Genomic DNA, 14,917 nt, shown 5'->3' with positions numbered 1-14,917 from the left:
CAGGGTCGCGCGGGGGGGGGTTGTGCCGGAGCCTATCCCAGCTGTCATTGGGCGGAAGGCAGGATACACCCTGGACAAGTCAGTACACAGCAATGTATATTTTATTGTTACCATAACTATTATAGAAATAATATGCTTAGTTCTGTAGTTACGAGAGCAAGGAATTCAACCGCAGACCCACACGCAGACCCTTAGAAATAGAGGGGTTGAACAGCAAAGCTACAATATTTATAATAATTCATCTACTAGTGCAACAACACACATGCTGAGAAACTCTGGCATAGATGTAGCCTGCTGGAAGTGAGGGAAGAGAGGGTGTTTCCATGGAAACAGACAAAGTGGTATCGGGTAGGTTTGGTGGAGTTTGGGGTGAAGAAGGGAGGAGAGAGAGAGAGAGAGAGACAGAGAGAGAGAGAGAGAGAGAGAGAGAGAGAGAGAGAGAGATTACATAAGCAGTGTGGGTGTGTGTTGTGGCACATGGAGGACATGTGCTGCTCTTATCATGTCATGGAGCATCAGGCCAGCAAATTAGACAGCACGAGCGTCTCACTCTCACACTCCGCCAGATAAAAAACACACTGTAATAATAGCAACAATATGCAGTGAGATAATGTGGATTTCAGCGTTTAAGAGTAAAAGCAGAAAACGCATCATGAAGACCAGAAAACAGAATTATTACTTGTGTGTGTGTGTGGGGGGGGGGGGGGGCTCATATACACAAACACATCAGTGACAGGCATGTACAGTATATGTACATTCCTATAGGAACAGTGGGTGGGTGAAATGTTCAGTTGATGGAGCTAAATATACCCCCCCTCTCCTCAGGCTACTGTCTCTGCACTGTCAACAACACATCACATCACCCAACATTATGCAACACAACAACATAATACCACTTACCACACACAACACCCACCATTAAACCATACCCCATACCATCATACATCATACAACAAACTGATCCATCATCATAACTCCACACCTACATCATAACACAATACAACACCTTCACAAGCATCATACAACACATCACAAGCATCATAACACAATACAACACCTTCACAAGCATCATACAACACATCACAAGCATCATAACACAATACAACACCTTCACAAGCAGCATACAAACACATCACAACCATCATAACACAATACAGCACCTTCACAAGCATCATACAACACATCACAAGCATCATAACACAATACAACACCTTCACAAGCAGCATACAAACACATCACAACCATCATAACACAATACAACACCTTCACAAGCATCATACAACACATCACAAGCATCATAACACAATACAACACCTTCACAAGCATCATACAACACATCACAAGCATCATAACACAATACAACACCTTCACAAGCATCATACAACACATCACAAGCATCATAACACAATACAACACCTTCACAAGCAGCATACAACACATCACAAGCATCATAACACAATACAACACCTTCACAAGCAGCATACAACACATCACAAGCATCATAACACAATATAACACCTTCACAAGCATCATACAACACATCACAACCATCATAACAAAACACCTTCACAACCATCATACAACACATCACAAGCATCATAACACAATACAACACCTTCACAAGCATCATACAACACATCACAAGCATCATAACACAGTACAACACCTTCACAAGCAGCATACAACACATCACAAGCATCATAACACAATACAACACCTTCACAAGCATCATACAACACATCACAACCATCATAACACAATACAATACCTTCACAAGCATCATACAACACATCACAACCATCATAACACAATACAACACCTTCACAAGCATCATACAACACATCACAAGCATCATAACACAATACAACACCTTCACAAGCAGCATACAAACACATCACAACCATCATAACACAATACAACACCTTCACAAGCATCATACAACACATCACAAGCATCATAACACAATACAACACCTTCACAACCATCATACAACACATCACAAGCATCATAACACAATACAACACCTTCACAAGCATCATACAACACATCACAAGCATCATAACACAATACAACACCTTCACAAGCAGCATACAAACACATCACAACCATCATAACACAATACAACACCTTCACAAGCATCATACAACACGTCACAACCATCATAACACAATACAACACCTTCACAAGCATCATGCAACACATCACAACCATCATAACACAATACAACACCTTCACAAGCATCATACAACACATCACAAGCATCATAACACAATACAACACCTTCACAAGCATCATACAACACATCACAAGCATCATAACACAATACAACACCTTCACAAGCAGCATACAAACACATCACAACCATCATAACACAATACAACACCTTCACAAGCATCATACAACACGTCACAACCATCATAACACAATACAACACCTTCACAAGCATCATGCAACACATCACAACCATCATAACACAATACAACACCTTCACAAGCATCATACAACACATCACAACCATCATAACACAATACAACACCTTCACAAGCATCATACAAACACATCACAACCATCATAACACAATACAACACCTTCACAAGCATCATACAACACATCACAACCATCATAACACAATACAACACCTTCACAACCATCATACAACACATCACAAGCATCATAACACAATACAACACCTTCACAACCATCATACAACACGTCACAAGCATCATAACACAATACAACACCTTCACAAGCATCATACAACACATCACAACCATCATAACACAATACAACACCTTCACAAGCATCATACAACACATCACAACCATCATAACACAATACAACACCTTCACAAGCATCATACAACACATCACAACCATCATAACACAATACAACACCTTCACAAGCATCATACAACACATCACAACCATCATAACACAATACAACACCTTCACAACCATCATACAACACATCACAACCATCATAACACAATACAACATCTTCACAAGCATCATACAACACATCACAACCATCATAACACAATACAACACCTTCACAAGCATCATACAACACATCACAAGCATCATAACACAATACAACACATCACAAGCATCATACAACACATCACAACCATCATAACACAATACAACACCTTCACAAGCATCATACAACACATCACAAGCATCATAACACAATACAACACATCACAAGCATCATACAACACATCACAACCATCATAACACAATACAACACATCACAAGCATCATACATCATAACAAAATGCATCACCATCACAACCATCATAACACAATACAACACCTTCACATCCATTATACAACACAACAGCATAAAAAAATGCAACACCATCACAACCACCATACAACACCTTATAACAATAAAACACCGTTGTAACCATCATAGAACATCAAAACACAACACCTTCATAACACAATATAAATACAGCATTAGATTAACAATATCACAGCCACATACTACAGCACAACATCACACAATGCGAAACTGTCACAATCAGATCATGCAACACAACACTAAAAGACCTAACCGTCATCCCTGTGATGCTCTCCACAACTGAACTTACTAATCCACTCTTTCAACATCCATCCATCCATCCATCCATCCATCCATCCATCCATCCATCCATCAATCCATTCATCACAGCATAAACACTGTCCTTTACCTCCTGCTTTACCCATTCAGCTGACCTATCCTCATCACTGTACTGCCCACACTACCTAAACACCAAAGGCCAGTCAGAGTGTGAGTGTGTGACAGTGAGCAACTGGACGCTTCACAGACCCACAGACCCCCATCGCCTCTCTCTTTCAGGGCAGCCTGGTGGTCAGAACCCCCTCATCATTTTCCAAACTTTCTGTGGCTGTTATTCAGGCTGGTGCCGGTCCAGCCACGGGACGGTTCCGCTCCAATTCACCGAGCCAAGAGTTCCGGGCAGTTCCGGACGACTGTTTTCTTTGCAGTACTGGCTAAGCGTGAATAATGACCATCTGCCAGGGTCTCTCACCAACACACACGCACACACACACACACACACACACACACACACTTACATAAACAAGAACACAAACTCACATTTGCAAGTAGTTTGCTGAGCAAAAAAACTTGATATGATATTAATGGATGCAACATATGTGCTAATCATGAGAGCATGTATGATGCTTAGTGCAGAAAAACAAAGCTTCTCGTTAGAACAGCAGATGCTCCTCCATGCGTCGCCCTATGTCACTGTTGTTTGTTGCACAACTGTCTAAGTCACAGGTATTTAATTAAAGTTCAATAAGGTCCTGTTAGAGAAAATATCCTCAAGCAAAGGTCCGGAACATTATAATGTCATCATGACTCAGTGCCATATACTGTAAACTGAAGTAGCCTAGCAGGTATGTCAACATCTTATACAGTCAACAACTGAATGTCAAATCAAATAAAGTACAGTTCATTCATATTTCAACATTTATTGCCAGTTTTCTCTTTTTAGAGCAACTTCCCTCTGACTCACTTTCTTCTCTGACTGCTGTTTCTCGCCTCATCCCTCCCCTGTGTGTGCATCACTCACTCCAGTCTCAGTGCACATCGTAATTCACAGATCTGATTGGCTGAGTAGCGTCACGTGTGATATTTACAATGCATGTGATTGGTCTGTGAGTCTCCCCACTATAGCTACCGTAAAGGTTAGAAAAGCTACGCCGATTAAAATAGGACCACCCCGTCAAAATTGAATAACGCTCCATAGTTTATCGGTTATAGGTCCTCATAGCACAGCGTTCATTCATCACTGAATGAAAAAAAGTTCAAACATTTATGGAATGATCGCAACATACAGCAATGGATGACGCATGCTCTCCTCATTCAGCGGTCCATGGTTGATTGGCAATGAAACCATACTCTAAAGGAACTACATTTCTTGGCGGAATACATGTTTATATCAATTATTATTAATAATAATAAATAATTTTCTGCATTTGATCATATTTTATGTTGACCGCTGTTTTATGAAAGCTGTAAGCCCCTTGAGGCTGTGTGTTACAGTGATTTTACCACAGGGAAGGCTGTTATTAGGCATGATGCGAAGCGAACGCACAACCTCTCATGGCTTTTTGCTTTATTATGTAACTTACTGTCATTGTCGGGACAAACAATGTCCCTACATGTTTAGTTGCGGATGACGATGAATGGACCAACATCAATGGTCCAGAATTACTTGGACAAAAAAAAAAAAAAAAGAGTTCATCATTTTGGAGATATATAACGTACTCCACCACTCCACCAACCTGCCTGACCGTCCCACCTAGTGTCCACACATGAGAGTCCATTAACACAATGTAAACAAACACAGCTTCAGCTGTCATGCTCAAGTACATGTGCCGCGTCTGAGCACATGGACAGGAATGCACACAGTGTGGACCACCTGGGCCTGGAAAGACATGGAGACACGTAGGTAGGTGTGTCTGTGTGTGTGTATTTGTGTGTTGGGGGAGGGGGGGGGGGGGTGGGTTCTGTCTGAAGATACTCAGTCTGGGTGTGGCAGAGACCAAACACTCACCCTCTCTACAACATCAAAACAGAGGAGATTCACCATCCTTCACTGCACGTGTCGCTCGCCCAGAACCAAAACAGACCACATTACACTTTCTCTTTATGTCTCCCACCCTCTACCTTTCTAACTCCCTCTCTTTTTATCTCTTTTTCAGTTTCTCTAGCTTTCTGCCTATCTTTCTCTCTTTATATCTCTTTTCTCTCCGATCGATCTCTTTTTCTCTTTCTGTCTCCCTCTCTTTTTCTTTTTATGTCTCCCTCCCTCTATCTTTCTCTCTATCTATCTGCTTTTCTTTCTTTTTCTCTCTCTCCCTCTTTTTCTCTTTCTCTCTTTATATTTTTTTTCCTCTCTGATGATCTCTCTCTCCCTTTATCTTTCTTATCCTGTCTTTCTCTGTGCCTCCTTATCTCTCTGTCTACTCTTTGTCTCTCTTCCTTTTTCTTTTTCCCTCTCTCTTTTTCTTTTTATGTCTCTCTCCCTCCCTCTGTCTTTCTCTCCCTATCTCTGTTTATCTCTGCCTTTCTTTCTGTTTCTCTCTCTCTTTCTCTCTTTCAGTCTCTCTATCCTTCTGTCTCTCTCTTTATTCTCTTTGTATCTCTTTTTCACTCTGTCTATCTCTCTCTCGCCCTCTCTTTATTGCTCTCCCTTTCTTTCTTTCTATCTCCCTTTATCGCTCTCTGTCTAATGTATAAATATTCATAATAACACAGACACATACTACACTGGACTGACTTGGGCTACCATTTCAATATTGTCTCTCTCTCTCTCTCTCTCTCTCTCATATGCACATATACACATAGTTTTAGGATGCGCCAAAGCCCTCAGCATCAAAACAAAACAAACTGTCTTAAAAGAAGCCCACCCTCTGTCTCCCCACAGTCAAGCCCTTCCGCACTAACCTGGCCGCCATGTATCACGGCGCTGCTGCGCTCATCATCGCTCGGAACGAGGGAGCGGCAGGTGGAGGGAGAGGAGGAGGAGGAAGAGGAGAGGAGGGAAAAGAGGAGGCAAGAAAGAGGGAGCATTCCAGAGGAAGAAAAAGAGACAAGCTCTCAGCACTGCTGCATCTGTGATGGAGTCTCTCTGTCACTCCTCATGCTAATGGCTGCTCTCTCGCTCGCTCTGCCTCTCTCACTCTCTGTCTCCATGTGTAGGAGAGCAGCAGTGAGTGCCCGGCTCTCAGCTGAGCTGAGTGTGTTTTCACACAGAGAGAGAGAGAGAGAGAGAGAGAGAGAGAGAGAGAGAGAGAGAGAGAGAGAGAGAGAGAGTGTTGGCGCAGTGTGTCAGTTGGCTCGTTAATTATTTAAAGTCTTGATGAAAGAAGCTGCTCTGACATCATTCACTTTCAGTTCACTTTACACATCACTGACACACACACACACACACACACACACACACACACACACACACACACACACACACACACACAGACACCCCTTCCCACGCCGAACCCCCCAAACGTCACACACACACAAACACAATGTGAAGCTGCTGCTGTGTTCAAATTATGTTGAGAAAAAAATAAAAACTGAAAAAAATGGAGATTCCTGCCTCCCTCTGGACAGCCAGAGTCACTGGTTACACTGATAAATATTATATTATTATTAATAACTGCTTGTACAGAGTAGACTGATATACAAACGCCACAGACACAGTCAGATATATTGCGCTTTATTTCATTTTAATTTGGGGATTGACAATAAATTCTTAAATATAATATACAGTCATTTTAAAAAGTTTGTTGTTTGGCAGCTGCTGTTGCTTTTGTTGATTTTCTAAGTGAAAATGAGTTCCTACATCCTCTACAGGAAGAGTTTCACATGCTGAAAAAACAAAGCGCATTTCAAAAGTGCCACAACTTTTTTCATTTTTGTACGCATTATGACAGTAATGAAGAAAAAAACATCTCTTCAGTTTTCTAGCATAAATTGGTCCTATTAATTTTTTTATAGACCCAATTATTCAAAAATATTAAATAAATAATGTGTGCAGGGGTCTTTTTGGATTACGTTGCCTTGAGGCAATATTGCGCAACAATGGGAAGAAATGATATAGAGCCGTGTTCCCTGAAGTGGTGACACCTGGCTTGTGACTGGCTAAATCCATTCCATTGTCACTTAAAGTTGCTTCTAGGCAACAAACACATTTCTGCAAAATCTCATAACAAAAAAAAAGTAATGAATGTTTTTATTGACTTACTCAAACTCTTCCCTTTATTGTTAACCTTATCGTTGCCTTTAAATACGCATAATGTTATTGTAAAGTGAGGGAAATTTGTTTGTTGCCCTGAGGCAACACTGTGCAGCAGAGGCGTAACTTATTTTCACTTCAAATAAACAAATAAATAAATAAATCAACAACATGTGTCATCATCCAAACGTTTGCACAAGGCTGCATTTCTAGAACTTTTCTTTTTTTACATTTAACAATTTTTTTTCCATATTGATTTTTTACAAAGTCAAGCTTGAACTTTTATTACAAGCAAAACTGGAGGTGTTCCAATATCAAATCTGTCAAATTTGCTTTCATGTTTTAAACATAACACTGTCTGAGGCTTTACTGGAGTCATATCAAGCCGCAATTTAATAAAAGCTTAATTTGACAGCTAAACCAAATGACGGGCCCAAAGTGGCCTACAGCTTCACTACATTAACTTTCCACTGGGACGTGTGGTACATTAATGAGTGAGCATGACTGATTGACGTGATGAAAAGACACGCTGCTGGAGCAGCAGTGAGGGAATCTGAAAGATGCTGTGGCTGCCTCAACATCTAAAGGAAAGCCTGTGATGGTCTTCAAGTGTCAGCTTGGGTCAAGCCATTGTGGCCAGTTCACAGACGCTTCGGTATGCACTGCATCCTAAATCACTGAATCACTTAAGCAATAGAACATGAGAGGGAGTGTGTTATCGCTCAGTCGCTGCACAGCTGGCAGTCCGTTCTCCAGCTCCTTGCAATAAATTCCCAAACTGTGGAATCACCACCGAGCAGCTTTTTTCATTTTTTATTGCGGTAGTTTTATGGCTCAGTCTGATTTGGTCAGACTCTGAAGATGAGGCTTGTTGAAATTGTTTTATTTGCACGTATTTTCTGGTTTTCCCACTCTTTCCTAATGTCCCACTCTTTTCTGTGTGACTCTATTGGAGGTGGAGGGTCAGTGGCATAGCATAAAAGCTTGTTTGTCTGAGTTGCTGTTCAGACCGGGGTGAGACTAAGACAGGTATACCGAGCGCTCTCTTTTTAATAAAACCATCATTATTACTGCAAAGCCCAGTATCCTGAATCTCTTTCATGGCAAGATCAAAGATTTACAACAGGCTACACATTTGGCGAATGGTACTGGGTTCATTTCTGGCTGATACCAGGTGGTTTAGCTGTTCTCCTGTTTCAGCTGCTGACAGTTTGGGAATTTAGTGTCGTCTCATCTTCATAGTCTGACCAAATCGACCGTCGGTCAAATGTGATCTTAAAGGCATCCGTTTTCTGTTTGTGGCACAGTAAGAAGTAAAATGTTCAAATGACTTGAGCGCCTCCTACAGCTGTCAAAGTTGTTGCTTAGCAACGCCGTCTCAGCGGAGTGATAGTGCTTATGAAAAAAACTTCTGTTATGGCAGCACAGTTAGAACGCCTCTCAACCAATCAGCTTACGTGGCCGGAAAGAACTGTTGTATAAACAAGAATAAGTGACATTAAGACTATTGCTGTGTTTTAGCTAAGAAACTGAAGTATGTTCAGCACTGGGCAGAAGTTAGAGATCACCCTTTAATTTCCAGTCCAAATGATTAGTGCGTAAAAGTTATTCATTTTTTTAGGATATATTTCTGAGGAAATTACATAGAAAATAATCCATTGAGTCCAAAAAAATTCAAAGCTCAAGAGATAATGGGCCTCCTAACAACCCCTGGAAGACCTGGTCAACACCAAAACTGCCCCCCATCAGATAAACAGCACTTAAAGCTTTCATCTTTGAGAGAGAGGAGAAAATCAAGCCGCTTTAGATCTGAAAATATCCACAGGTGTTTCTGTCCATCCTTCCACTGTGAGACGATGACTCAACACTATGGGTCTGAAAGGATGTATTCCGCCACAGGTATATGTAGAGAAGGTTCGCGAGATATGCTGTAGTCTCCGTATATAAGCTAATGGCAGATAGCAGAACTCGCATAAACATTCATTCCCGATGTTCAAGCTTCCATGAAGATAGATGCATGAAGAACGTTCTAGGTACTTTATTTGTCATACCTTGAGAGAAGAGATGTTGTAATAACGCGGTCAAAACAGAATGCCTTTCTAAGCTGAGGGAGAAAGAGTAATCGCTCCTCGCACACACAGGCAGAAAACACAAACCGAAGGCGGATGATGCAAGAAGAAGGGCGGAGTTACAGAAGCAGAGCATCGAGGGGAAGAATTTTAAAGAGCCCTGCACACAATAACAATGTCTGGGAATCAGCACGGCAGAACATAAGAAAAACACTGCAAGAATCATGAACAATTATGCATAAGTGATAAACAAACAAGACAGGAATAGTTCTTTTAGCAAATGTCCCTGCTGTAACAGCATACTCCCCGTCTGAAATCCTTGGATTTCACTACTAAAACATGAATGTCCATCTGGTGTATTCTAGAACCTGAAAGACAAATGCAAACAAGAAAACAACAATAACTGCAAAACAGTATTCAGGGACAGTTCAAGTTGGATATGTCCAGTCCGCTGTAATCGCCGTTCCTGGAGTAGTCCAATGACGAGTCAACTGAGTCAATATACTGCAATGTTCCTTTGCTGACTCATTCCTTGACAGGTAGCAGGAGAACAGTCTCAGATACGGGTCTGACGAACGTCTTGGAATCTCCTTGTCGTGTGATAGTTACTTCCACCTTACGGACTTTTCCATCCTCGCTGGGGAGAGTTTTTGAAATGAGTCCCATAGGCCAAGCATTTCTTTCCACTTTCTGGTCCTTCATCAGAACAACGTCTCCCACCTGTAAGTTAGGTTTAACCTGCTGCCACTTTCTTCGTCCTTGAAGAAGAGCCAAATACTCCTTTTTCCATCTGCTCCAGAAGCAATTGGCCAGATGCTGAACGTATTTCCACTGCTTCCGATAGATGTTTCCAGATGAAAGCTCTTCAGGTGGACTAGGAACAGATCCGAGCTTCTGAGTGAGGAGAGTCGCTGGAGTAAGAATAGCAGGAGAATCCGGGTCCACGGATACAGGAACAAGAGGTCTGGAATTGACAATAGCGGAGACCTCAGCTAGGAAGGTGGTTAAAGTCTCATGGGTGAGCCTAGAGGAGTTTGAGTCCATAAGCATACAGTCCAGTATTTTACGGGTGATGCCTATCATCCTTTCCCATGATCCGCCCATATGCGATGCATGAGGAGGGTTAAAGATCCACGTACAACCATTGTCGGCCAAGTAGTCCTGAACTGGCTTAGAGTCGATTTGCAGTTCTCTGCAGGCTCCTGTGAAGTTGGTTCCACAGTCGGATCTCAATTGCTTTACTGGTCCTCTGGTGGCAAGAAAACGTCTTAAAGCATTGATAAAACTTGAAGTGTCCATGGATTCTATAACTTCAATGTGTATGGCACGTACACTCATGCATGTGAACAACACTGCCCATCGCTTGCTTTCCGCATGACCACCTCTGGTTCTGCGTGCAGAGACAGTCCATGGCCCAAAAACGTCCAGACCAACGTAGGTAAACGGTGGTTCAGTGCAAGTCCTGTCGGCTGGCAAGTCAGACATTTGCTGTTGCTGCAATTTTCCTCTTGACTTGCGACATGGCACACAGTAGTGAATTAATTGAGCAATCTGTCTTTTTGCACCTAGTATCCACAGGCCTGCAGCTCTTAAAGCACCCTCAGTGAAATGTCTGCCCTGATGCTTGACTTTCTCATGATAGTGTCCTATGAGCAATGTAGTAGCGTGGTGGCGAGCAGGAATAATGAGAGGATTCTTTTCAAATGTCTCTAATTCGGCCTTGTTCAGGCGACCACCAACCCTCAGCATACCATGTTCATCAACCACTGGCTTCAGGTTGACAATAGGGCTGCTTTTAGGAATGTCCAGTTTGTCACGAAGACATTTCAGTTCCATGTGAAAGCCACTCTGCTGTACATTGCGTATCACTAACATCTCACTTAGTATAATGTCTTCCGCAGAGAGGGCCTTGTGACAGATGTGCCAACCGTGGCATTCAGTGCTGTCGTTCTTGGTGTGAAAACACTGTGCAATGTGGACTAACCTCGCGATGGTGCGTACAAGCTTTAGCCATCCGGAAAAGCGTTCAAAGCGGTGACAGTTCAGGCTGGACCTCCTTTCAGACTTGGTGATGAGGGTTCTCACTTCAGGACGAATCTCAGGATCGTTGTCAGGATCTTGAAGACTGAAGTAGTCTTGATGAGATGTTCCCCTTCCCTCGTTCAGCAAGAACTCTGGGCCTGTAAACCAGGAAGATTTGGCAAAGGCACTGACAGATGATGGTCTGGTGGCACAGTCTGCAGGATTGAGATGAGATGGGACATAACGCCACTGCTCAGGGTTAGAGGATTTCCTAATCCTTTCAATGCGGTTACTGACGTAGACATAAAAGCGCTTCGTCTGGTTGTTTATGTAACCGAGGATGACTTTGCTGTCTGTGTAGAATTGAACGTCGTCCACATGAATGTCCAGCTCAGTCTGTATAAAGTCTGCGATCTCTGCAGCCAGTACAGCGCCACAAAGTTCAAGCCTAGGGATGGTGTGTTCGGGTTTAGGAGCTAGTTTAGCTTTTCCAAACAGAAATCCAACATGAACTTTGGAGTGGTTGTCGGTTACCTTCAGGTAGGCAACAGCTGCGATGGCCTCGGTCGATGCATCTGAGAATATGTGGACTTCTCTTCTTTGGCTTGTGGTGAGAGATGCTGGAGTGTAGCAACGTGGTATTTGAATCCCGTCCAAGGCATGTAGGGATTTTTTCCAGGACTCCCACTTAGGCTGCCTGTCATGTGGCAGCGGAGCATCCCAGTCCTCAATGGTCTCTGAGAGCTGTCTCAGTAGGAATTTGCCCTGTACAGTCAATGGTGCTACAAATCCCAGTGGATCATATAAGCTGTTCACCACTGAGAGGACTCCACGCTTAGTGAACGGCTTGTCTGCACAATTAACCTGGAAGCCAAGAGAATCATGTAACAAATCCCATCTCAAACCCAGACTTCTCTGTACTGGAGGATCGTCTATGCCTAGGTTCAAGTCTCTGAATTCTGTGGCATGATCGCTGGGTTGGAAAGCTTTCATGACAGCAGTACTGTTGGAGGCTATTTTATGCAACCTCAGACAGGCTTTAGACAGCATACCTTGAGTCCTTTTCAGCAAGTCTATGGCTTCCTCAGCAGTGGGCAAGGACTTGAGTGCGTCGTCCACGTAGAAGTCTCTTTCGACAAAGTGACGAGCGTCCTTTCCAAACTCTGATTCGCCATCAGAAGCAGTCCTTCGTAGGCCATATGTTGCAACCGCAGGTGAAGGACTGTTGCCGAACACGTGCACTCTCATGCGGTATTCAATCATTTCCTTGCTGGTATCATTGTCTCTGTGCCACAGAAACCTTAGGTAATTACGGTGGTCTTCTCTTACTACAAAACAATGGAACATTTGCTCAATGTCAGCCGTAATGGCAACTGGATCCTTCCTGAATCTCATTAGCACTCCTACCAGGTTGTTGGTCAGGTTTGGGCCTGTGAGGAGGACGTCATTCAGAGATACGCCATGGTGTTTGGCACTTGAGTCGAATACCACCCTGATCTGCTTGGGTTTTCGTGGGTGATACACTCCAAAGGAAGGAAGATACCAGCGTTCTTCATGCTCTTCCAAAGGTGGAGCTGGCTCGGCGTGGTTGTTGCGGAATATCCTTTCCATGAATGCCACAAAGTGATCTTTCATCTCAGGCTTGTTTCTCAGCGTACGTTGCAAAGAGATGAACCTAGATAATGCTTGTTCCCGGTTGTCAGGAAGTTTGGCTCTTTCCGTCCGAAAGGGTAAGGGTGCAACCCAATGGTTAGATTGATCCTTGAGGCATTCACTGTCCATTATTTTGATAAAGTCCTTATCTTCCATGGACAAGGCTACTCTGTTGTCGTCTTGTGTTGTACGGAACACTGTGGCTCCTAAGTCATCATGAGGCATGGGAATGATGTCTGGTGCCCTTTTGAAGTTAAGAAGATGCTCCTTTACCTCGTAGTGATGAAGGCATGGCTCAAAGTAGGTTGTACGTCCATTGTTGAGCACAAAGGTTTTGAAGGAGTTCACTTGAGATGACATGAGACTCTTATCTAGACAGACATTGCCAATGATTACCCAGCCTAAGTCAAGTCTTTGCGCATATGGGGCATCATGTGGACCGTTGCATTGTTGACGTACCTTATGTACTCTGAGAATGTCTCTCCCGAGCAAGAGCAGGATGTCAGCAGTCTTGTCCATAGGAGGAATCTCCTTAGTCAGGTGTCTCAAGTGAGGATGATGATACGCAGCTTCCGGCGTAGGAATTTCTTCCCTATCATCAGGCATCTGGTCACATTCAATCAACGTTGGTAGGGATATGTGAATATTCCTGTTAATTGGAGAGATGAGGTATCCAGCGGCTCTTCTGCCAGAAGTCTCTATGCGACCAGAACAAGTGTTAAGAGTGTACGGTATTGCTTCTCCCTTTATACCGAAGATCTCAAAGAACTTAGGCTTTGCTAGAGACCTGTTGCTTTGTTCATCTATTATGGCATACATCCTGATGGCCTTTTCTGGTTGCCCCTCTGGGTAGACATTCACCAAGCACACCTTGGCACAGCACTTGGGACCATTCTCTTTGCCACATACCTCCATGCAGGAGGAGGAGACTGTGGTGGTTGCTGTGGTTTGAGCTGATGGCTCCCCGCCATGCGCTGTGACGGCTTTAGATGCTGCTTGAGGTTGTGAGTTGTCAGATGAAGAGGTAGGATGCATGGCCGCAACATGTTTGTCGCTACTGCATTCAGTACATTTGATGACAGCTTTACAGTCTTTAGCAAAATGTTTTGAAGCACAACACTTGTAACACACTCCTAGCTCCTTGAGCATGTCTCTGCGTTCTTGCAAAGTCTTTGCCCTAAGTCCTCTACACTCTTTCAGGGGATGAGGCCTTTTGTGGATAGGGCACATACGATTAGGGTCTTTGTCTTTGAGGACAGGAGTATCCTGTTTAGTGGTGTAGGATGCAGACATTGGGACATCTGTCTTCCTTACAGATACTGTTCCCTTTACGTCTCTACGTTTGCTTGTTTCATACCTTGAGCATGATGATGAAGCTGGTAGAGCAGATTCTGTGAAGTCGAAGCTGGGATCATTT

The 14,917-nt window shown here is 43.1% G+C and overlaps 1 protein-coding gene across 14 annotated transcripts in view; it reads right to left on the bottom strand.

Annotated features, from left to right (window-relative positions):
* The window catches only part of gramd1bb (GRAM domain containing 1Bb), a 217,938-nt gene that overhangs the window by 53,259 nt on the left and 149,762 nt on the right, over positions 1-14,917 (bottom strand). The window contains exon 1 of one of the 14 annotated variants that reach the window (XM_037540032.1): positions 6,466-6,733. The exons of 12 other annotated variants lie outside the window; for them this stretch is intronic. In XM_037540032.1, the coding sequence (XP_037395929.1) occupies positions 6,466-6,476 (11 nt within the window). In that variant the 5' untranslated portion in view covers positions 6,477-6,733. Of the gene's footprint in view, positions 1-3,694; positions 3,876-6,465; positions 6,734-14,917 lie in introns of those variants that run through there. One more of the 14 variants, XM_037540036.1, reaches the window with a different exon arrangement.

This window comes from Pygocentrus nattereri, chromosome 7, assembly GCF_015220715.1.
Source record: "Pygocentrus nattereri isolate fPygNat1 chromosome 7, fPygNat1.pri, whole genome shotgun sequence".
Taxonomy (NCBI): domain Eukaryota; kingdom Metazoa; phylum Chordata; class Actinopteri; order Characiformes; family Serrasalmidae; genus Pygocentrus; species Pygocentrus nattereri.
The sequence above is the reverse complement of the archived record's forward strand: the minus strand, read 5'-3'. Positions and strand labels throughout refer to the sequence as shown.